Raw genomic sequence first — 23,456 nt, 5'->3', positions numbered from 1 at the left:
TCTGGGGAGGTCTCTCTAACTCTCTCTCTCTCTCTCTCTCTCACACACTCCTGTATCTGGGGAGGTCTCTCTAACCCTCTCTCTCTCTCTCTCACACACTCCTGTATCTGGGGAGGTCTCTCTAACTCTCTCTCTCTCTCTCTCACTCACTCCTGTATCTGGGGAGGTCTCTCTAACCCTCTCTCTCTCTCTCTCTCTCAAACACTCCTGTATCTGGGGAGGTCTCTCTAACCCTCTCTCTCTCTCTCTCTCTCTCTCTCTCACACACTCCTGTATCTGGGGAGGTCTCTCTAACCCTCTCTCTCTCACACACTCCTGTATCTGGGGAGGTCTCTCTAACCCTCTCTGTCTCTCTCACACACACACCTCTGTATCTGGGGAGGTATCTCTAACCCTCTCTCTCTCTCTCTCTCACACACTCCTGTATCTGGGGAGGTCTCTCTAACCCTCCCTCTCTCTCTCTCTCTCACACTCCTGTATCTGGGGAGGTCTCTCTATCTCTCTCTCTCTCTCTCTCTCTCACACACTCCTGTATCTGGGGAGGTCTCTCTAACTCTCTCTCTCTCTCTCTCACACACACTCCTGTATCTGGGGAGGTCTCTCTAACCCTCTCTCTCTCTTTCTCTCATACACACTCCTGTATCTGGGGAGGTCTCTCTAACTCTCTCTCTCTCACACACACTCCTGCATCTGGGGAGGTCTCTCTAACTCTCTCTCTCTCACAAACACTCCTGCATCTGGGGAGGTCTCTCTAACTCTCTCTCTCGCTCTGTCTCTGTCTCTCTCTCTCCCCCCCGCCCCCCCCCCTCCCTTCTCTCTCTCTCTGTCACTCTGTCCCCCTCTCTGTCTCTCTCACACACACTCCTGTATCTGGGGAGGTCTCTCTCTCTCTCTCTCACACACACTCCTGTATCTGGGGAGGTGTCTCTAACCCTCTCTCTCTCACACACACACTCCTGTATCTGGGGAGGTCTCTATAACTCTCTCTCTCTCTCTCTCTCTTTCACACACACTCCTGTATCTGGGGAGGTCTCTCTAACCCTCTCTCTCTCTCACACACACTCCTGTATCTGGGGAGGTCTCTCTAACCCTCTCTGTCTCTCTCACACACACTCCTGTATCTGGGGAGGTCTCTCTCACTCTCTCTCTCTCACACACACTCCTGTATCTGGGGAGGTCTCTCTAACCCTCTCTCTCTCTCTCTCACACACACTCCTGTATCTGGGGAGGTCTCTCTAACTGTCTCTCTCTCTCTCTCACACACACACTCCTGTATCTGGGGAGGTCTCTCTAACCCTCTCTCTCTCTCTCTCTCTCTCACACACACTCCTGTATCTGGGGAGGTCTCTCTAACTGTCTCTCTCTCTCTCTCACACACACACTCCTGTATCTGGGGAGGTCTCTCTAACCCTCTCTCTCTCTCACACACACTCCTGTATCTGGGGAGGTCTCTCTAACTCTCTCTCTCTCTCTCACACACACTCCTGCATCTGGGGAGGTCTCTCTAACTCTCTCTCTCTCACAAACACTCCTGCATCTGGGGAGGTCTCTCTAACTCTCTCTCTCGCTCTGTCTCTGTCTCTCTCTCTTCCCCCCCCCCCCCCCCCCCCTCTCTCTCTGTCACTCTGTCCCCCTCTCTGTCTCTCTCACACACACTCCTGTATCTGGGGAGGTCTCTCTCTCTCTCTCTCTCTCACACACACACTCCTGTATCTGGGGAGGTCTCTCTAACCCTCTCTCTCTCTCTCACACACACTCCTGTATCTGGGGAGGTCTCTCTAACTCTCTCTCTCTCTCTCTTTCACACACACTCCTGTATCTGGGGAGGTCTCTCTAACCCTCTCTCTCTCTCTCTCTCACACACTCCTGTATCTGGGGAGGTCTCTCTAACCCTCTGTCTCTCTCACACACACTCCTGTATCTGGGGAGGTCTCTCTAACTCTCTCACTCTCTCTCACACACACTCCTGTATCTGGTGAGGTCTCTCTAACCCTCTCTCTCTCTCTCTCTCACACACACTCCTGTATCTGGGGAGGTCTCTCTAACACTCACTCTCTCTCTCTCTCTCTCTCTCTCTCACACAGTCCTGTATCTAGGGAGGTCTCTCTAACCCTCTCTCTCTCTCTCTCTCTCACACACACACAAACTCCTCTATCTGGGGAGATCTCTCTAACCCTTTCTCTCTCTCACACACACACTCCTGTATCTGGGGAGGTCTCTCTAGCCCTCTCTCTCACTCACACAATCCTGTGTCTGGGAAGGTCTCTCTAATTCTCTCTCTCTCTCTCACACAGTCCTGTATCTGGGGAGGTCTCTCTAGCCCTCTCTCTCACACACACACACTCCTGTATCTGGGGAGGTCTCTCTAACCCTCTCTCTCACACACACACACTCCTGTATCTGGGGAGGTCTCTCTAACCCTCTCTCTCTCTCTCTCTCTCCCACACTCCTGTATCTGGGGAGGTCGCTCTAGTTTGGGGAGGGCTATGGACAGACAGCGGTAGTGGATTTGATGGGGATTGTTAGAGGGTAATGCAGCGAACTGTCAGAGGGTCAGTACTGAGGGAGTGCCGCACTGTCAGAGGGTCAGTACTGAGGGAGTGCCGCACTGTCAGAGGGTCAGTACTGAGGCAGTGGCGCACTGTCAGAGGGTCAGTACTGAGGGAGTGCCGCACTGTCAGAGAGTCAGTACTGAGGGAGTGCCGCACTGTCAGAGGGTCAGTACTGAGGGAGCGCCACACTGTCAGAGGGTCAGTATTGAGGGAGTGCTGCACTGTCAGAGGGTCAGTACTGAGGGAGTGCTGCACTGTCAGAGCGTCAGTCCTGAGGGAGTGCTGTACTGTCAGAGGGTCAGTACTGAGGGAGTGCTGCACTGTCAGAGGGTCAGTACTGAGGGAGTGCCGCACTGTCAGAGGGTCCGTACTGAGGGAGTGCTGCACTGTTAGAGGGTCAGTACTGAGGGATTGCCGCACTGTCGGAGGGTCAGTACTGAGGGAGCGCCGCCCTGTCAGAGGGTCAGTACTGAGGGAGTGCTGCACTGTCAGAGGGTCAGTACTGAGGGAGAGCCGCACTGTCAGAGGGTCCGTACTGAGGGAGTGCTGCATTGTCAGAGGGTCAGTACTGAGGGAGTGCTGCATTGTCAGAGGGTCAGTGCTGAGGGAGAGCCACAGTGTCAGAGGGTCAGTGCTGAGGGAATGCTGCATTGTCAGAGGGTCAGTACTGAGGGAGTGCCGCACTGTCAGAGGGTCTGCACTGAGGGAGTGCTGCACTGTTAGAGGGTCAGTACTGAGGGAGTGCCGCACTGTCGGAGGTTCAGTACTGAGGGAGCGCCTCCCTATCAGAGGGTCAGTACTGAGGGAGCGCCGCACTGACAGAGGGTCAGTACTGAGGGAGTGCCGCACTGTCAGAGGGTCAGTACTGAGGGAGTGCCGCACTGTCAGAGGGTCAGTACTGAGGGAGTGCTGCATTGTCAGAGGGTCAGTACTGAGGGAGTGCCGCACTGTCAGAGAGTCAGTACTGAGGGAGTGCAGCACTGTCAGAGGGTCAGTACTGAGGGAGCGCCGCACTGTCAGAGGGTCAGCACTGAGGGAGTGCTGCACTGTCAGAGGGTCAGTACTGAGGGAGTGCTGCACTGTCGGAGGGTCAGTACTGAGGGAGTGCCGCACTGTCAGAGGGTCAGTACTGAGGGAGTGCTGCACTGTCAGAGCGTCAGTCCTGAGGGAGTGCTGTACTGTCAGAGGGTCAGTACTGAATGAGTGCCGCACTGTCAGAGGGTCCGTACTGAGGGAGTGCTGTACTGTCTGAGGGTCAGTACTGAGGGAGTGCTGCACTGTCAGAGCGTCAGTCCTGAGGGAGTGCTGTACTGTCAGAGGGTCAGTATTGAGGGAGTGCTGCACTGTCAGAGGGTCAGTACTGAGGGAGTGCTGCACTGTCAGAGCGTCAGTCCTGAGGGAGTGCTGTACTGTCAGAGGGTCAGTACTGAGGGAGTGCTGCACTGTCAGAGGGTCAGTACTGAGGGAGTGCCGCACTGTCAGAGGGTCCGTACTGAGGGAGTGCTGCACTGTTAGAGGGTCAGTACTGAGGGATTGCCGCACTGTCGGAGGGTCAGTACTGAGGGAGCGCCGCACTGTCAGAGGGTCAGTACTGAGGGAGTGCTGCATTGTCAGAGGGTCAGTACTGAGGGAGTGCCGCACTGTCAGAGGGTCAGTACTGAGGGAGAGCCGCACTGTCAGAGGGTCCGTACTGAGGGAGTGCTGCATTGTCAGAGGGTCAGTACTGAGGGAGTGCTGCATTGTCAGAGGGTCAGTGCTGAGGGAGAGCCACAGTGTCAGAGGGTCAGTGCTGAGGGAATGCTGCATTGTCAGAGGGTCAGTACTGAGGGAGTGCCGCACTGTCAGAGGGTCCGCACTGAGGGAGTGCTGCACTGTTAGAGGGTCAGTACAGAGGGAGTGCCGCACTGTCGGAGGGTCAGTACTGAGGGAGCGCCGCCCTATCAGAGGGTCAGTACTGAGGGAGCGCCGCACTGTCAGAGGGTCTGTACTGAGGGAGTGCCGCACTGTCGGAGGGTCAGTACTGAGGGAGTGCCACACTGTCGGAGGGTCAGTACTGAGGGAGTGCCGCACTGTCAGAGGGTCAGTACTGAGGGAGTGCCGCACTGTCGGAGGGTCAGTACTGAGGGAGTGCCGCACTGTCGGAGGGTCAGTACTGAGGGAGTGCCGCACTGTCAGAGGGTCAGTACTGAGGGAGTGCCGCACTGTCAGAGGGTCAGTACTGAGGGAGTGCCGCACTGTCAGAGGGTCAGTACTGAGGGAGTGCCGCACTGTCGGAGGGTCAGTACTGAGGGAGTGCCGCACTGTCAGAGGGTCAGTACTGAGGGAGCGCCGCACTGTCAGAGGGTCAGTACTGAGGGAGTGCCGCACTGTCAGAGGGTCAGTACTGAGGGAGTGCCGCACTGTCAGTGTCAGTACTGAGTGAGTGCCGCACTGTCAGAGGGTCAGCACTGAGGGAGTGCCGCACTGTCAGAGGGTCAGTACTGAGGGAGCGCCGCACTGTCAGTGTCAGTACTGAGTGAGTGCCGCACTGTCAGAGGGTCAGTACTGTGGGAGCGCCGCACTGTCAGAGGGTCAGTACTGAGGGAGTGCGGCACTGTCAGAGGGTCAGTACTGAGGGTGCGCCGCACTGTCAGAGGGTCAGTACTGAGGGAGCGCCGCACTGTCAGAGGGTCAGTACTGAGGGAGTGCTGCACTGTCAGAGGGTCAGTACTGAGGGAGTGCCGCACTGTCAGAGGGTCAGTACTGAGGGAGTGCCGCACTGTCAGAGGGTCAGTACTGAGGGAGCGCCGCACTGTGAGAGGGTCAGTACTGAGGAAGTGCCGCACTGTCAGAGGGTCAGTACTGAGGGAGTGCTGCACTGTCAGAGGGTCAGTGCTGAGGGAGTGCCGCACTGTCAGAGGGTCAGTACTGAGGGAGTGCCGCACTGTCAGAGGGTCAGGACTGAGGGAGTGCCGCACTGTCAGAGGGTCAGGACTGAGGGAGTGCCGCACTGTCAGAGGGTCAGTACTGAGGGAGTGCCGCACTGTCAGAGGGTCAGGACTGTGGGAGTGCCGCACTGTCAGAGGGTCTGGACTGAGGGAGTGCCGCACTGTCAGAGGGTCAGGACTGAGGGAGTGCTGCACTATCAGAGGGTCAGTACTGAGGGAGCGCCGCACTGTCAGAGGGTCAGGACTGAGGGAGTGCCGCACTGTCAGAGGGTCAGGAGTGAGGGAGTGCCGCACTGTCAGAGGGTCAGGACTGAGGGAGTGCCGCACTGTCAGAGGGTCAGGACTGAGGGAGTGCCGCACTGTCAGAGGGTCAGTACTGAGGGAGTGCTGCACTGTCAGAGGGTCAGGACTGAGGGAGCGCCGCACTGCCAGAGGGTCAGGACTGAGGGAGTGCTGCACTGTCAGAGGGTCAGGACTGAGGGAGTGCCGCACTGTCAGAGGGTCAGGACTGAGGGAATGCCGCACTGTCAGAGGGTCAGGACTGAGGGAGTGCTGCACTGTCAGAGGGTCAGGACTGAGGGAGCGCCGCACTGCCAGAGGGTCAGGACTGAGGGAGTGCTGCACTGTCAGAGGGTCAGTACTGAGGGAGCGCCGCACTGTCAGAGGGTCAGGACTGAGGGAGTGCCGCACTGTCAGAGGGTCAGGACTGAGGGTGTGCTGCACTGTCAGAGGGTCAGGACTGAGGGAGTGCTGCACTGTCAGAGGGTCAGTACTGAGGGAGTGCCGCACTGTCAGAGGGTCAGTACTGAGGGAGTGCTGCATTGTCAGAGGGTCAGTACTGAGGGAGTGCCGCACTGTCAGAGGGTCAGTACTGAGGGAGTGCCGCACTGTCAGAGGGTCAGTACTGAGGGAGTGCCGCACTGTCAGAGGGTCAGTACTGAGTGAGTGCCGCACTGTCAGAGGGTCAGTACTGAGGGAGCGCCGCACTGTCAGAGGGTCAGTACTGAGGGAGTGCTGCACTGTCAGGGGGTCAGTACTGAGGGAGTGCCGCACTGTCAGAGGGTCAGTACTGAGGGAGTGCCGCACTGTCAGAGGGTCAGTACTGAGGGAGTGCCGCACTGTCAGAGGGTCAGTACTGAGGGAGTGCCGCACTGTCAGAGGGTCAGTACTGAGGGAGTGCCGCACTGTCAGAGGGTCAGTACTGAGGGAGTGCCGCACTGTCAGAGGGTCAGTACTGAGGGAGTGCTGTACTGTCAGAGGGTCAGTCCTGAGGGAGTGCTGTACTGTCAGAGGGTCAGTACTGATTGAGTGCCGCACTGTCAGAGGGTCAGTACTGAGGGAGTGCCGCACTGTCAGAGGGACAGTACTGAGGGAGTGCTGCACTGTCAGAGGGTCAGTACTGAGGGAGCGCCGCACTGTCAGAGGGTCAGTACTGAGGGAGTGCTGCACTGTCAGAGGGTCAGTACTGAGGGAGCGCCGCACTGTCAGAGGGTCAGTACTGAGGGAGCGCCGCACTGTCAGAGGGTCAGTACTGAGGGAGTGCCGCACTGTCAGAGAGTCAGTACTGAGGGAGCGCTGCACTGTCAGAGGGTCAGTACTGAGGGAGTGCCGCACTGTCAGAGGGTCAGTACTGAGGGAGTGCCGCACTGGCGGAGGGTCCGTACTGAGGGAGCGCCGCACTGTCAGAGGGTCAGTACTGAGGGAGTGCCGCACTGTCAGAGGGTCAGTACTGAGGGAGTGCTGCACTGTCAGAGGGTCAGTACTGAGGGAGCGCCGCACTGTCAGAGGGTCAGTACTGAGGGAGTGCTGCACTGTCAGAGGGTCAGTACTGAGGGAGCGCCGCACTGTCAGAGGGTCAGTACTGAGGGAGCGCCGCACTGTCAGAGGGTCAGTACTGAGGGAGTGCCGCACTGTCAGAGAGTCAGTACTGAGGGAGCGCTGCACTGTCAGAGGGTCAGTACTGAGGGAGCGCTGCACTGTCAGAGGGTCAGTACTGAGGGAGTGCCGCACTGTCAGAGGGTCAGTACTGAGGGAGTGCCGCCCTGTCAGAGTGTCAGTACTGAGGGAGTACCGCACTGTCAGAGGGTCAGTACTGAGGGAGTACCGCACTGTCAGAGGGTCAGTACTGAGGGAGTGCCGCCCTGTCAGAGGGTCAGTACTGAGGGAGCGCTGCCCTGTCAGAGGGTCAGTACTGAGGGAGTGCCGCACTGTCGGAGGGTCAGTACTGAGGGAGTGCCGCACTGTCAGAGGGTCAGTACTGAGGGAGTGCCGCACTGTCAGAGGGTCAGTACTGAGGGAGTGCCGCACTGTCAGAGGGTCAGTACTGAGGGAGTGCCGCACTGTCAGAGGGTCAGTACTGAGGGAGTGCCGCACTGTCAGAGGGTCAGTACTGAGGGAGCGCCGCACTGTCAGAGGGTCAGTACTGAGGGAGTGCCGCACTGTCAGAGGGTCAGTACTGAGGGAGTGCCGCACTGTCAGAGGGTCAGTACTGAGGGAGTGCCGCACTGTCAGAGGGTCAGTACTGAGGGAGTGCCGCACTGTCAGAGGGTCAGTACTGAGGGAGTGCTGCACTGTCAGAGGGTCAGTACTGAGGGAGTGCCGCACTGTCAGAGGGTCAGTACTGAGGGAGCGCCGCACTGTCGGAGGGTCAGTACTGAGGGAGTGCTGCACTGTCAGAGGGTCAGTACTGAGGGAGTGCCGCACTGTCAGAGGGTCAGTACTGAGGGAGTGCCGCACTGTCAGAGGGTCAGTGCTGAGGGAGTACCGCACTGTCAGAGGGTCAGTACTGAGGGAGTGCCGCACTGTCAGAGGGTCAGTACTGAGGGAGTGCCGCACTGTCAGAGGGTCAGTACTGAGGGAGTGCCGCACTGTCAGAGGGTCAGTACTGGGGGAGTGCCGCACTGTCAGAGGGTCAGTACTGAGGGAGCGCCGCACTGTCGGAGGGTCAGTACTGAGGGAGTGCCACACTGTCAGAGGGTCAGTACTGAGGGAGTGCTGCACTGTCAGAGGGTCAGTACTGAGGGAGTGCCGCACTGTCGGAGGGTCAGTACTGAGGGAGTGCTGCACTGTCAGAGGGTCAGTACTGAGGGAGTGCCGCACTGTGAGAGGGTCAGTACTGAGGGAGTGCTGCACTGTCAGAGGGTCAGTACTGAGGGAGTGCCGCCCTGTCAGAGGGTCAGTACTGAGGGAGTGCCGCACTGTCGGAGGGTCAGTACTGAGGGAGTGCTGCACTGTCAGAGGGTCAGTACTGAGGGAGTGCCGCACTGTGAGAGGGTCAGTACTGAGGGAGTGCTGCACTGTCAGAGGGTCTTACTTACCAGTCAGAATTATCCACCGCATCCCCAAACCCTGGAGTGTCCACAATGGTCAGTTTGACTCTGACCCCTCTCTCCTCGATGTCCACTGCGTGCTTCGTGATTGCCAGTGTCTTTGTGATGCGCTCTATGGATTAAAGGTAGTGATTTGCACTAACACAGAACAAGGTTTCACATCAAATGCTTTTCCTTTACCTGACGACTAAAGGAACAGAGTAAAGCTCCGTCTACACTGTCCCCGTCAAACACTCCCAGGACCGGTACAGCACGGGGTTAGAAACAGAGTAAAGCTCCTTCTACACTGTCCCCCATCAAACACTCCCAGGACAGGTACAGCATGGGGTTAGATACAGAGTAAAGCTCCTTCTACACTGTCCCCATCAAACACTCCCAGGACAGGTACAGCATGGGGTTAGATACAGAGTAAAGCTCCCTCTACACTGTCCCCATCAAACACTCCCAGGACAGGTACAGCACGGGGTTAGATACAGAGTAAAGCTCCTTCTACACTGTCCCCATCAAACACTCCCAGGACAGGTACAGCACGGGGTTAGATACAGAGTAAAGTTCCCTCTACACTGTCCCCGTCAAACACTCCCAGGACAGGTACAGCACAGGGTTAGATACAGAGTAAAGCTCCTTCTACACTGTCCCCATCAAACACTCCCAGGACGGGTACAGCACGGGGTAAGATACAGAGTAAAGCTCCCTCTACACTGTCCCCATCAAACACTCCCAGGACAGGTACAGCACGGGGTTAGATACAGAGTAAAGCTCCCTCTACACTTTCCCCATCAAACACTCCCAGAACAGGTACAGCACGGGGTTAGATACAGAGTAAAGCACCCTCTACACTGTCCCCGTCAAACACTCCCAGGACAGGTACAGCACGGGGTTAGATACAGAGTAAAGCTCCCTCTACACTGTCGCCATCAAACACTCCCAGGACAGGTACAGCACAGGGTTAGATACAGAGTAAAGCTCCCTCTGCACTGTCTCCATCACACATTCCCAGGACAGGTACAGCACGGGGTTAGATACAGAGTAAAGCTCCATCTACACTGTCCCCCATCAAACACTCCCAGGACATGTACCGCACGGGGTTAGATATAGAGTAAAGCTCCCTCTACACTGACGCCATCAAACACGCCCAGGACTGGTAGAGCATAGGGTTAGATACAGAGTAAAGCTCCCTCTACACAGTCCCCATCAAACATTCCCAGGACAGGTACAGCACGGGGTTACATACAGAGTAAAGCTCCCTCTACACTGTCCCCATCAAACACTCCCAGGACAGGTACAGCATGGGGTTAGATACAGAGTAAAGCTCCATCAACACTGTCCCTTCAAACACTCCCAGGACAGGTACAGCACGGGGTTAGATACAGAGTAAAGCTCCCTCAACACTGTCCCCATCAAATACTCCCAGGACAGGCACAGCACGGGGTTAGATACAGAGTAAAGCTCCCTCTACACTGTCCCCATCAAACACTCCCAGGACAGGTACAGCACGGGGTTAGATACAGAGTAAAGCTCCCTCTACACTGTCCCCATCAAACACTCCCAGGTCAGGTACAGCACAGGGATAGATACAGAGTAAAACTCCCTCTACACTGTCCCCATCAAACACTCCCAGGACAGGCACAGCACGGGGTTAGATACAGAGTAAAGCTCCCTCCACACTGTCCCCATCAAACACTCCCTGGACAGGTACAGCACGGCGTTAGATACAGAGTAAAGCTCCCTCTACACTGTCCCCATCAAACACTCCCAGGACAGGTACAGCACAGGGATAGATACAGAGTAAAGCTCCCTCTACACTGTCCCCATCAAACACTCCCAGGACAGGTACAGCACGGGGTTAGATACGGAGTAAAGCTCCCTCTACACTGTCCCCATCAAACACTCCCAGGACAGGTACAGCACAGGGTTAGATACAAAGTAAAGCTCCCTCTACACTGTCCCATCAAACACTCCCAGGACAGGTACAGCACGGGTTAGATACAGAGTAAAACTCCCTCTACACTGTCCCCACCAAACACTCCCAGGACAGGTACAGCACGGGGTTAGATACAGAGTAAAGCTCCCTCTACACTGTCCCCATCAAACACTCCCAGGACAGGTACAGCATGGGTTAGATACAGAGTAAAGCTCCCTCTACACTGTCCCCACCAAACACTCCCAGGACAGGTACAGCACGGGGATAGATAAAGAGTAAAGCTCCCTCTACACTGTCCCCATCAAACACTCCCAGGACAGGTACAGCACGGGGTTAGATACAGAGTAAAGCTCCCTCTACACTGTCCCCACCAAACACTCCCAGGACAGGTACAGCACGGGGATAGATAAAGAGTAAAGCTCCCTCTACACTGTCCCCATCAAACACTCCCAGGGCAGGTACAGCACGGGTTAGATACAGAGTAAAGCTCCCTTTACACTGTCCCCATCAAACACTCCCAGGACAGGTACAGCACGGGGTTAGATACAGAGTAAAGCTCCCTCTACACTGTCCCCATCAAACACTCCCAGGACAGGTACAGCACGGGTTAGATACAGAGTAAAGCTCCCTCTACACTGTCCCCATCAAACACTCCCAGGACAGGTACAGCACGGGGTTAGATACAGAGTAAAGCTCCCTCTACACCGTCCCCATCAAACACTCCCAGGACAGGTACAGCACGGGGTTAGATACAGAGTAAAGCTCCCTTTACACTGTCCCCATCAAACACTCCCAGGACAGGTACAGCACGGGGTTAGATACAGAGTAAAGCTCCCTCTACACTGTCCCCATCAAACACTCCCAGGACAGGTACAGCACGGGGTTAGATACAGAGTAAAGCTCCCTCTACACCGTCCCCATCAAACACTCCCAGGACAGGTACAGCACGGGGTTAGATACAGAGTAAAGCTCCCTTTACACTGTCCCCATCAAACACTCCCAGGACAGGTACAGCACGGGGTTAGATACAGAGTAAAGCTCCCTCTACACTGTCCCCATCAAACACTCCCAGGACAGGTACAGCACGGGTTAGATACAGAGTAAAGCTCCCTCTGCATTGGCACTCCTTCTCTCTGTCTGTCTCTCTATTTTTGTCTCACTCTGTCTGTCTTTTTGTGTCTTCCTTTTTCCCTCTTTCTTTCTCTCTCTATCTCTGTCTCTCTGTCCCTGTGTCTCTGTCTCTCTCTCTCTTTCCCTGTCTCTGTCCTTCTCTCTGTCTGTCTCTCTCTCTCTCCCTCTTTGCCTCTCTCTGTCCTGTCTCCTGGGGCCAGACGTTAATTCACAATGGCTTCGAATTCCTGTTGTTCAAAGTGGAACGATAGCGTGTCCGGGTCGCTCCCCTGCACATTCCTTACCGCCAGCGTCCGGGATGATGCGTTCCTTGTAGAGGTCCGTCAGGAAGAGGCTGTTGACGAGGGTCGACTTTCCCAATCCCGACTCGCCTGGGGAAGGAAGCGGAGTCCCGATCAGTCATAGGCGCCCGACTGTCCCTCCACCAAAGGAGAGGTGAGAAAGACTCCTCCACGCTCTTGAACCTTCCCTGTGTGACCATGCGGCCCCCTGTCTGCCCCTGGGAGAGCACAAGCTCATTAACCCCCCCCCCCCACCCCCGCTCGCCCCTGGTCTTTGCACATCGCTCTGCCAATTCCCCCCGTTAGTGTTCAATGTAGCCATGTAAAATGGCTGACTCCCGATTAGAATGGCGAAACCCCGATTTAAAATGGCGAACGGAAGAGGCTGATGGGAAAATCAGCCAACAGGACTCAAACAGGCAGCTGCAGGTAAAACAGTGTATTCGGCTCTGGGGAAGCCAGACTGAATCGATACCTGCAGCCATCAACATCACAACACCCCAGCCATCTGCATAGTAAGTAGAAATCCCCGGGAACAAGATGCTACAAATTAGAAACACAAAGCCAACCCAGACTTTTCGGCGCCAGCAGGAGCTGACACAAAGAAAGGTAAACGACCACCCCCCGATCAAGGAATCGCTCCAGCATTGGAGAATATCGAACCAAGTGATTGGGACCAAGTCCAATCACTTGGAACCAGGTACAAGGTCCGCCCCTGGAGGCGGGAAGCCCCTGGGGACTATAAGAATAGAGTCCAAGGTCAAATCGGCCCTTCTCTTCCTGCTCGCAACCTTCGAGACCCTTCGACAAGAAACCGTATGTTTTACTCCAGCGATCGCTACCAGATAGGCGCTCCTGACTATCGACTTGTACCAGCGTTTGAATCCCGCAGGCTCAGAACCCATTCGAAAGACCATTCGTTTCCCTGACCTGGTGGGTCATTTCCAAAGTTAAGTATTGGCCTTTAGTGGTAGGTAGTAGTCTAGAAGTAGGATTAATGTATAAGTATTAATTGCTGTATATAATAAATGTGCGTTGATTTAACTCTTACTAAGTGGTGTGTTGCATTATTAATCATTACTCGGACTTGAACCACGTGGCGGTATCAGAAAGATACCTGGCGACTCAAGAGCAAAGGTGACAGAATAAGAATAAGTAAACTAAGGCTAAAACGAGCAACATTATCCAGTTCTCCCTCGTCAGCATTCCTATTCGATCCGCTTCCACCGCCCTTTCCGAACACATCTCGCTGCGTCAACAAATAATTCTCCTCCTCTCACCTGCGCGCTCGATTGTTTAACCGATCCTCCTCAATCCCTGCCCGCTCTCGCTCCGCGCCTCCAGAAACTGGCACTCCGCCTGAGACACCCTCCATGGCTGTTGGAACTGGGCTGTTAAATCTCCCCATTAACCTCCTCCGAGTCCAAAACAGTCCCACCTCCTCCCGCCTCGCCACGGTAACAGAAGCCCCTGTCTCTCTGAGAGGGAGAAAGAGAGAGAGAGAGAAAAAAACAGATAGAGGAAGCGACAGTGAGACAGAGAGAGACACTGTGGTGATATGTATTAGGGCTATTAAGGTACCCTGTGATGCCGAGAGGCTATTGGTGGATAGACACTGGGTCCCAATTGGATCAGCCGCCTGCTGGGTCCACCCAGTAAGGCGGAGTATAAGAGCCCGGGTTCTCCCAGCAGCCGCATTCTGTAACCGAGCTGCTGGGGAACAAGTCGGCGTAATAAAGCCATCGTTCGACTCCTTCTCATCTCGTCTCGTGAGTGATTGCTTGGGCTACGGACACACACACTCAAAGAATGATAGAAAGAGGAGAGAGGGCGAGAGAGAGAAAGAAAAACAGATAGAGGAAGTGACAGTGAGACAGAGAGAGGCACACGCACTCAAAGAATGGCAGCGAGAAAGAGACAGGAAACAGAAAGAGAGAGAGAGGCAGAGGGTCAGAGATGGAGAGAGAGTGGCAGTGAGAAAGGCAGAGAGAGAGAGACAGAAGGAGAGAGTGAGCGAGAGAGACAGAGGTATCCATGTTGTGGTGAATTTGTGCAATGTCAAACTCGGAGGTTGGACTACCATTGACCAGAAACGGAATAGGACCCAGCCCTCCAGTCTAGTGCGTTACGGAAAGAACGCAGGAGAGTGGCCTGAGTGTTAGAATCTTATTAAATGGTGGATCAGGCTCGAGGGGCTGAAAGGCCTCCTCCTGTTCCTCTTCCTTTTATTCTTCCGGTCATATCTGTGGCTCCCAGAGCAGGTCAGAGGCTGGGAATCCTGCGGAGAGAAACTCACCTCCTGACCCCTCCAAAGCCTGTCCACCATCTACAAGGACACAAGTCAGGAGTGTGATGGGACCCTCTCCAGTTGCCTGGATGGGTGCGGCTCCCAACAACATTGGGGAAGCTCAACACCGTCCGGGACAAAGCAGCTCCCGCTCGATCGACACGCTAACCCCCACCTTCCACATCCGCGCCCCCCCCCCCCCCCACCGACGCACCGCGGCAGCCGTGTGTACCGTCTACAAGATGCACAACAGCCGCTCGCCGAGGCTCCTTCGACAGCACCTTCCAAACCCGCCACCTCTCCCACCCAGAGGGACGAGGGGCGGCGGACTCACGGGGAACACCCACCGCCTGCAGGCGAGGGGTGGAGAGAGTGAGTGTGGCGAAGGAGGGCCAGACAGAGAGGAGGAACATTGTCCATTGTGAGTCGCTACGCCTCTCGGTCTCACCTTTGACCGTCCAAGGGTCGTGGGGGCGGGGCTTCGCCGCTCATCCCTGACCGCCTCTCGCTCGGACCCTTACAGAGGGGCAATGCGGGGGACAGTTAAGGGGTTCACCCCCATGGCCGTGATCTGGAGTCACATGTAGGTCGGAGCGGACAAAGACGGGCAGATTTCCCGATCCCATCAGCAAGCCAGATGGGTTGTTCCGTGACCATCAATGGAGGTTGCAGGGCGCCATTGCTGGTTTAGCACACTGGGCTAAACAGCTGGCTTGTAATGCAGAACAATACCAGCAGCACGGTTCAATTCCCGTACCAGCCTCCCCGAACAGGCGCCGGAATGTGGCGACTAGGGGCTTTTCACAGTAACTTCATTGAAGCCGACTCGGGACAATAAGCGATTATTATTATTAAGAGCACCAGATCGGGCCTCTGGAATTTACGTGCCCGATATTGGCACAATCCCGTCGGCGCCCCTCCTCGGGGTGTTGGAGGAGGGGCTGCGATTGGCAGGCGCTTGGGGTATACTGGCTGAAATGTTCCAGATAACCGGATGAGGAATCTGGTAAGCGGATCGGGCGTTGAGGAGGGGGAAGAGTGTGGAATGGCTGGGCGGGAAGGGTGGAGGGTAGTGAGGGGGAATGGGAGGGCGGAGGGGGTTGGCGCAGAGCTCACCTGCCACCATCAGTGTGAAGTCGAAACCTTTCTTAACCGACTTGCGGTGGACCTGGTTCGGCAGCGTGGCAAACCCGACATATTCCTTGTCCCGATCCTGAAGGAGAGAGCAGCGGTTAGAGCGCACAGACTCGGAGAATGAGGATCAGGTCGAGGGCGCACAGTCGGTGTGTGAGGGACAGTTAGAGGGCGCACAGTCGGAGGGTGAAGGACAGTTGGAGGGTGCACAGTCGGAGGGTGAGGGACAGTTAGAGGCTGCACAGTCGGAGGGTGAGGGACAGTTAGAGGGTTCACAGTCGGAGGGTGAGGAACAGTTAGAGGCTGCACAGTCGGAGGGTGAAGGACAGTTGGAGGGTGCACAGTCGGAGGGTGAGGGACAGTTAGAGGCTGCACAGTCGGAGGGTGAGGGACAGTTAGAGGGTTCACAGTCGGAGGGTGAGGGACAGTTAGAGGCTGCAAAGTCGGAGGGTGAGGGACAGTTAGAGGCTGCACAGTCGGAGGGTGAAGGACAGTTGGAGGGTGCACAGTCGGAGGGTGAGGGACAGTTAGAGGGTGCACAGTCGGAGGGTGAGGGATAGTTAGAGGGTGCACAGTCGGAGGGTGAAGGACAGTTAGAGGTGCACAGTCGGAGGGTGAGGGACAGTTAGAGGGTGCACAGTCGGAGGGTGAGGGACAGTTAGAGGGTGCACAGTTGGAGGGTGAAGGACAGTTAGAGGGTGCACAGTCAGAATGTGAGGGACAGTTAGAGGGTGCACAGTCAGAATGTGAGGGACAGTTGGAGGGTACACAGTCGGAGGGTGAGGGACAGTTAGAGGGTTCACAGTCGGAGGGTGAGGGACAGTTAGAGGCTGCACAGTCGGAGGGTGAGGGACAGTTAGAGGCTGCACAGTCGGAGGGTGAAGGACAGTTGGAGGGTGCACAGTCGGAGGGTGAGGGACAGTTAGAGGCTGCACAGTCGGTGTTGAGGGACAGTTAGAGGCTGCACAGTCGGTGTTGAGCGACAGTTAGAGGGTGCACAGTCGGAGGATGAGGGACAGTTAGAGGGTGCAAAGTCGGAGGGTGAGGGACAGTTAGAGGGTGCACAGTCGGAGTGTGAGGGACAGTTAGAGGGTGCAAAGTCGGAGTGTGACGGACAGTTAGAGGGTGCACAGTCGGAGGGTGAGGGACAGTTAGAGGCTGCACAGTCGGTGTTGAGGGACAGTTAGAGGGTGCACAGTCGGAGGGTGAGGGACAGTTAGAGGGTGCACAGTAGGTGTGTGAGGGACAGTTAGAGGGTGCACAGTCGGTGTGTGAGGGACAGTTAGAGGGTGCACAGTCGGTGTTGAGGGACAGTTGGAGGGTGCACAGTCGGAGGGTGAGGGATAGTTAGAGGGTACACAGTCGGAGTGTGAGGGACAGTTAGACGCTGCACAGTTGGAGTGACGGGCAATTAGAGGGTGCACAGTCGGAGTATGAGGGACAGTTAGAGGCTGCACAGTCGGAGGGTGAAGGATAGTTAGAGGGTGCACAGTCGGTGTTGAGGGACAGTTAGAGGGCGCACAGTTGGAGTGTGAGGCACAGTTAGAGGGTGCACAGTCGGAGGGTGAGGGACAGTTAGAGGGTGCACAGTCAGAATGGGAGGGACAGTTAGAGGCTGCACAGTCGGAGGGTGAGGGACAGTTAGAGGGTGCACAGTCGGAGGGTGAGGGACAGTTAGACGGTGCACAGTCGGTGTGTGAGGGACAGTTAGAGGGTGCACAGTCGGTGTGTGAGGGACAGTTAGAGGGTGCACAGTCAGAATGTAAGGGACAGTTAGAGGCTGCACAGTCGGAGGGAGAGGGACAGTTAGAGGGTGCACAGTCAGAATGTGAGGGACAGTTAGAGGGTGCACAGTCGGAGGGTGAGGGATAGTTAGAGGGTGCACAGTCGGAGGGTGAGGGACAGTTAGACGGTGCACAGTCGGTGTGTGAGGGACAGTTAGAGGGTGCACAGTCGGAGGGTGAAGGACAGTTGGAGGGTGCACAGTCGGAGGGTGAGGGACAGTTAGAGGGTGCACAGTCGGAGGGTGAGGGATAGTTAGAGGGTGCACAGTCGGAGGGTGAGGGACAGTTAGAGGGTGCACAGTCGGAGGGTGAGGGACAGTTAGAGGTGCACAGTCGGAGGGTGAGGGACAGTTAGAGGGTGCACAGTCGGAGGGTGAGGGACAGTTAGAGGGTGCACAGTTGGAGGGTGAAGGACAGTTAGAGGGTGCACAGTCAGAATGTGAGGGACAGTTAGAGGGTGCACAGTCAGAATGTGAGGGACAGTTGGAGGGTACACAGTCGGAGTGTGAAGGACAGTTAGAGGGTGCACAGTCGGTGTGTGAGGGACAGTTAGAGTATGCACAGTCGGAGGGTGAGGGACAGTTAGAGGGTGCACAGTCGGAGGGTGAGGGACAGTTAGAGGGTGCACAGTCGGAGGGTGAGGGACAGTTAGAGGGTGCACAGTCGGAGGGTGAGGGACAGTTAGAGGGTGCAAAGTCGGAGTGTGCCGGACAGTTAGAGGGTGCACAGTCGGAGGGTGAGGGACAGTTAGAGGCTGCACAGTCGGTGTTGAGGGACAGTTAGAGGGTGCACAGTCGGTGTGTGAGGGACAGTTAGAGGGTGCACAGTCGGTGTTGAGGGACAGTTGGAGGGTGCACAGTCGGAGGGTGAGGGATAGTTAGAGGGTACACAGTCGGAGTGTGAGGGACAGTTAGACGCTGCACAGTTGGAGTGACGGGCAATTAGAGGGTGCACAGTCGGAGTATGAGGGACAGTTAGAGGCTGCACAGTCGGAGGGTGAGGGATAGTTAGAGGGTGCACAGTCGGTGTTGAGGGACAGTTGGAGGGTGCACAGTCGGAGGGTGAGGGACAGTTAGAGGGTGCACTGTCGGTGTTGAGGGACAGTTGGAGGGTGCACAGTCGGAGGGTGAGGGACAGTTAGAGGGTGCACAGTCGGAGTGTGAGGGACAGTTAGAGGGTGCACAGTCGGTGTTGAGGGACAGTTAGAGGGTGCACAGTCGGTGTTGAGGGACAGTTGGAAGGTGCACAGTCGGAGGGTGAGGGACAGTTAGAGGCTGCACAGTCGGAGTGTGAGGGACAGTTAGAGGGTGCACAGTCGGTGTTGAGGGACAGTTAGAGGGTGCACAGTCGGTGTTGAGGGACAGTTGGAGGGTGCACAGTCGGAGGGTGAGGGACAGTTAGAGGCTGCACAGTCGGTGTTGAGGGACAGTTAGAGGGTGCACAGTCGGAGGGTGAGGGACAGTTAGAGGGTGCAAAGTCGGAGGGTGAGGGACAGTTAGAGGGTGCACAGTCGGAGTGTGAGGGACAGTTAGAGGGTGCAAAGTCGGAGTGTGACGGACAGTTAGAGGGTGCACAGTCGGAGGGTGAGGGACAGTTAGAGGCTGCACAGTCGGTGTTGAGGGACAGTTAGAGGGTGCACAGTCGGAGGGTGAGGGACAGTTAGAGGGTGCACAGTCGGTGTGTGAGGGACAGTTAGAGGGTGCACAGTCGGTGTGTGAGGGACAGTTAGAGGGTGCACAGTCGGTGTTGAGGGACATTTGGAGGGTGCACAGTTGGAGGGTGAGGGATAGTGAGAGGGTACACAGTCGGAGTGTGAGGGACAGTTAGACGCTGCACAGTTCGAGTGACGGGCAATTAGAGGGTGCACAGTCGGAGTATGAGGGACAGTTAGAGGCTGCACAGTCGGAGGGTGAGGGATAGTTAGAGGGTGCATAGTCGGTGTTGAGGGACAGTTGGAGGGTGCACAGTCGGAGGGTGAGGGACAGTTAGAGGGTGCACAGTCGGTGTGTGAGGGATAGTTAGAGGGTGCACAGTCGGTGTTGAGGGACAGTTGGAGGGTGCACAGTCGGAGGGTGAGGGACAGTTAGAGGCTGCACAGTCGGTGTTGAGGGACAGTTGGAGGGTGCACAGTCGGAGGGTGAGGGACAGTTCGAGGGTGCACAGTCGGAGTGTGAGGGACAGTTAGAGGGTGCACAGTCGGTGTTGAGGGACAGTTAGAGGGTGCACAGTCGGTGTTGAGGGGCAGTTGGAGGGTGCACAGTCGGAGGGTGAGGGACAGTTAGAGGCTGCACAGTCGGTGTTGAGGGACAGTTAGAGGGTGCACAGTCGGAGGGTGAGGGACAGTTAGAGGGTGCAAAGTCGGAGGGTGAGGGACAGTTAGAGGGTGCACAGTCGGAGTGTGAGGGACAGTTAGAGGGTGCAAAGTCGGAGTGTGACGGACAGTTAGAGGGTGCACAGTCGGAGGGTGAGGGACAGTTCGAGGCTGCACAGTCGGTGTTGAGGGACAGTTAGAGGGTGCACAGTCGGAGGGTGAGGGACAGTTAGAGGGTGTACAGTCGGTGTGTGAGGGACAGTTAGAGGGTGCACAGTCGGTGTTGAGGGACAGTTAGAGGGTGCGCAGTCGGAGGGTGAGGGATAGTTAGAGGGTACACAGTCGGAGTGTGAGGGACAGTTAGACGCTGCACAGTTGGAGTGACGGGCAATTAGAGGGTGCACAGTCGGAGTATGAGGGACAGTTAGAGGCTGCACAGTTGGAGGGTGAGGGATAGTTAGAGGGTGCACAGTCGGTCTTGAGGGACAGTTGGAGGGTGCACAGTCGGAGGGTGAGGGACAGTCAGAGGGTGCACAGTCGGTGTGTGAGGGATAGTTAGAGGGTGCACAGTCGGTGTTGAGGGACAGTTGGAGGGTGCACAGTCGGTGTTGAGGGACAGTTGGAGAGTGCACAGTCGGTGTTGAGGGACAGTTGGAGGGTGCACAGTCGGAGGGTGAGGGACAGTTAGAGGGTGCACAGTCGGAGTGTGAGGGACAGTCAGAGGGTGCACAGTCGGTGTTGAGGGACAGTTAGAGGGTGCACAGTCGGTGTTGAGGGACAGTTGGAGGGTGCACAGTCGGAGGGTGAGGGACAGTTAGAGGCTGCACAGTCGGTGTTGAGGGACAGTTGGAGGGTGCACAGCCGGAGTGACGGGCAGTTAGAGGGTGCACAGTCGGAGGGTGAGGGACAGTTAGAGGGTGCACAGTCGGAGGGTGAGGGACAGTTAGAGGGTGCACAGTCAGAGGGTGAAGGACAGTTAGAGGGCGCACAGTCGGAGTGTGAGGCACAGTTAGAGGGTGCACAGTCGGAGGGTGAGGGACAGTTAGAGGATGCACAGTCGGAGGGTGAGGGACAGTTAGAGGGTGCACAGTCGGAGGGTGAGGGACAGTTAGAGGGTGCACAGTCGGAGGATGAGGGACAGTCAGAGGGCGCACAGTCGGAGGGTGAAGGACAGTTAGAGGGTGCACAGTCGGAGGGTGAAGGACAGTTAGAGGGCGCACAGTCAGAGTGAGATGGAAACAATTGCACATATAAATTGAGAAAGTGAAGGCTTTTCTGGGTTGGGATTCAGTGTCTGGGATGAGTAACATTAAAACAGTCAATTTTCAATAGGGGAAGTAAAATCCTCGGACACGAGAATCAATTCTCCTTCTGTCATTATGAGAGATGGTACAGCACGGAGTTAGATACAGAGTAAAGTTCCCTCTTACACTGTCCCCATCAAACACTCCCAGGACAGGTACAGCATGGGGATAGATACAGAGTAAAGTTCCCTCTACACTGTCCCCATCAAACACTCCCAGGACAGGTACAGCACGGGGTTAGATACAGAGTAAAGCTCCCTCTACACTGTCCCCCATCAAACACTCCCAGGACAGGTACAGCGCGGGGTCAGATACAGAGTAAAGCTCCCTCTACACTGTCCCCATCAAACACTCCCAGGACAGGTACAGCACGGGGATAGATAGAGAGTAAAGCTCCCTCTAGACTGTCCCCATCAAACACTCCCAGGACAGGTACAGTACGGGGTCAGATACAGAGTAAAGCTCCCTCTACACTGTCCCCATAAAACACTCCCAGGACAGGTACAGCACGGGGTTAGATACAGAGTAAAGCTCCCTCTGCACTGTCCCCATCAAACACTCCCAGGACAGGTTCAGCACGGGGTTTGATACAGAGTAAAACTCCCTCTACACTGTCCCCATCAAACACTCCCAGGACAGGTACAGCACGGGGTTAGAGACAGAGTAAAACTCCCTCTCCACTGTCCCCATGAAACACTCCCAGGACAGGTACAGCACAGGGTTATATATAGAGTAAAGCTCCCTCTACACTGTCCCCATCAAACACTCCCAGGACAGGTACAGCACGGGGTTAGATACAGAGTAAAGCTCCCGCTACACTCACCCCATCAAACACATCCAGGACAGGTACAGCACGGGGTTAGATACAGAATAAAGCTCCCGCTACACTGTCCCCATCAAACACTCCCAGGACAGGTACAGCACGGGGTTAGATACAGATTAAAGCTCCCACTTCACTGTCCCCATCAAACACTCCCAGGACAGGTACAGCACGGGGTTAGATACAGAGTAAAGCTCCCGCTACACTGTCCCCATCAAACACTCTCAGGACAGGTACAGCACGGGGTTAGATACAGAGTAAAGCTTCCTCTAGACTGTCCCCATCAAACACTCCCAGGACAGGTGCAGCACGGTGTTAGATACAGAGTAAAGCTCCCTCTACACTGTCCCCATCAAACACTCCCAGAACAGGTACAGCGCGGGGTTAGATACAGAGTAAAGCTCCCTCTACACTGTCCCCATCAAACACTCCCAGGACAGGTACAGCGCGGGGTTAGATACAGAGTAAAGCTCCCTCTACACGGTCCCCATCAAACACTCGCAGGACAGGTACAGCACGGGGTTAGATACAGAGTAAAGCTCCCTCTACACTGTCCCCATCAAACACTCCCAGGACAGGTACAGCACCGGGTTAGATACAGAGTAAAGCTCCCTCTACACTGTCCCCATCAAACACTCCCAGGACAGGTACAGCATGGGGTTAGATACAGAGTAAAGCTCCCTCTACACTGTCCCCATCAAAACTCCCAGGACAGGTACAGCACCGGGTTAGATACAGAGTAAAGCTCCCTCTACACTGTCCCCATCAAACACTCCCAGGACAGGTACAGCACGGGGTTAGATACAGAGTAAAGCTCCCTCTACACTGTCCCCATCACACACCCCCAGGACAGGTACAGCACTGGGTTAGATACAGAGTAAAGCTCTCTGTACATTGTTCCCCGTTCCACAAATATTCAAACCCTCCACCACCGAATCACCGTGATAGCCGTGTGTACCGTCTACAAGATGCCCTGCAGTAACTCACCGAGGTTCCTCAGGCAGCAACTTCCAAACCCACGACCACTGCCATCTAGAAGGACAAGAGCAGCAGATACCTGGGAACCCCACCACCTGGAGGTTCCCCTCCGAGTCACTCACCACCCTGACTGGGAAATGTGTCGGCCGTTCCTTCACTGTCGCCGGGGCAACATCGTGGAACTCCCTCCCTAACAGCACTGTGGGTGTACCTACACCTCTGGGACTGCAGCGGTTCAAGAAGGCAGCTCACCCACCACCTTCACAAGGGCAACAAGGGTTGGATTATAAATGCTGGGCCTAACCAGCGACACACACATCCCGTTATGAATGAAAGAAAATGTTTTGCATTGCCGTTTGAGTTGAAAATAGCATTGCCATGTACATCCTGTGGCTCAGAGTGAGAGACTGCAGAGGAAATAGATTGTGGGCTGGAGATAGTGAGAGGCTCACTTCAGAGCTCCTCTCGTCGAGCAGAATTGAAATGAGTTCCCACCTGGGTTAATAGGTTCATCAGGTCATGAGCCTCGACCATCAACATCTTTTGTCCACCTTCTCCTCGTATCCTTCAATCCCCCACCTACCCACCTGCTCCCCGTATCCCTCAATCCCCCACCTACCCACCTTCTCCTCGTATCCTTCAATCCCCCACCTACCCACCTGCTCCCCGTATCCCTCAATCCCCCACCTACCCA

At 55.8% G+C, this 23,456-nt stretch overlaps 1 protein-coding gene across 1 annotated transcript in view; it reads right to left on the bottom strand.

Annotated features, from left to right (window-relative positions):
* Positions 1-23,456, bottom strand: part of LOC140395983 (septin-4-like) — a 55,726-nt gene that overhangs the window by 24,482 nt on the left and 7,788 nt on the right. Inside the window, exons 2-4 of the mRNA XM_072484014.1 lie at positions 15,548-15,644; positions 12,148-12,234; positions 8,797-8,920 (exon numbers count right to left, since the gene is read on the bottom strand). Of these exons, the coding sequence (XP_072340115.1) occupies positions 8,797-8,920; positions 12,148-12,234; positions 15,548-15,644 (308 nt within the window). The remainder of the gene's footprint in view (positions 1-8,796; positions 8,921-12,147; positions 12,235-15,547; positions 15,645-23,456) is intronic.

The sequence above is a fragment of the Scyliorhinus torazame genome, chromosome 19 (genome assembly GCF_047496885.1).
Source record: "Scyliorhinus torazame isolate Kashiwa2021f chromosome 19, sScyTor2.1, whole genome shotgun sequence".
NCBI lineage: Eukaryota > Metazoa > Chordata > Chondrichthyes > Carcharhiniformes > Scyliorhinidae > Scyliorhinus > Scyliorhinus torazame.
The sequence above is the reverse complement of the archived record's forward strand: the minus strand, read 5'-3'. Positions and strand labels throughout refer to the sequence as shown.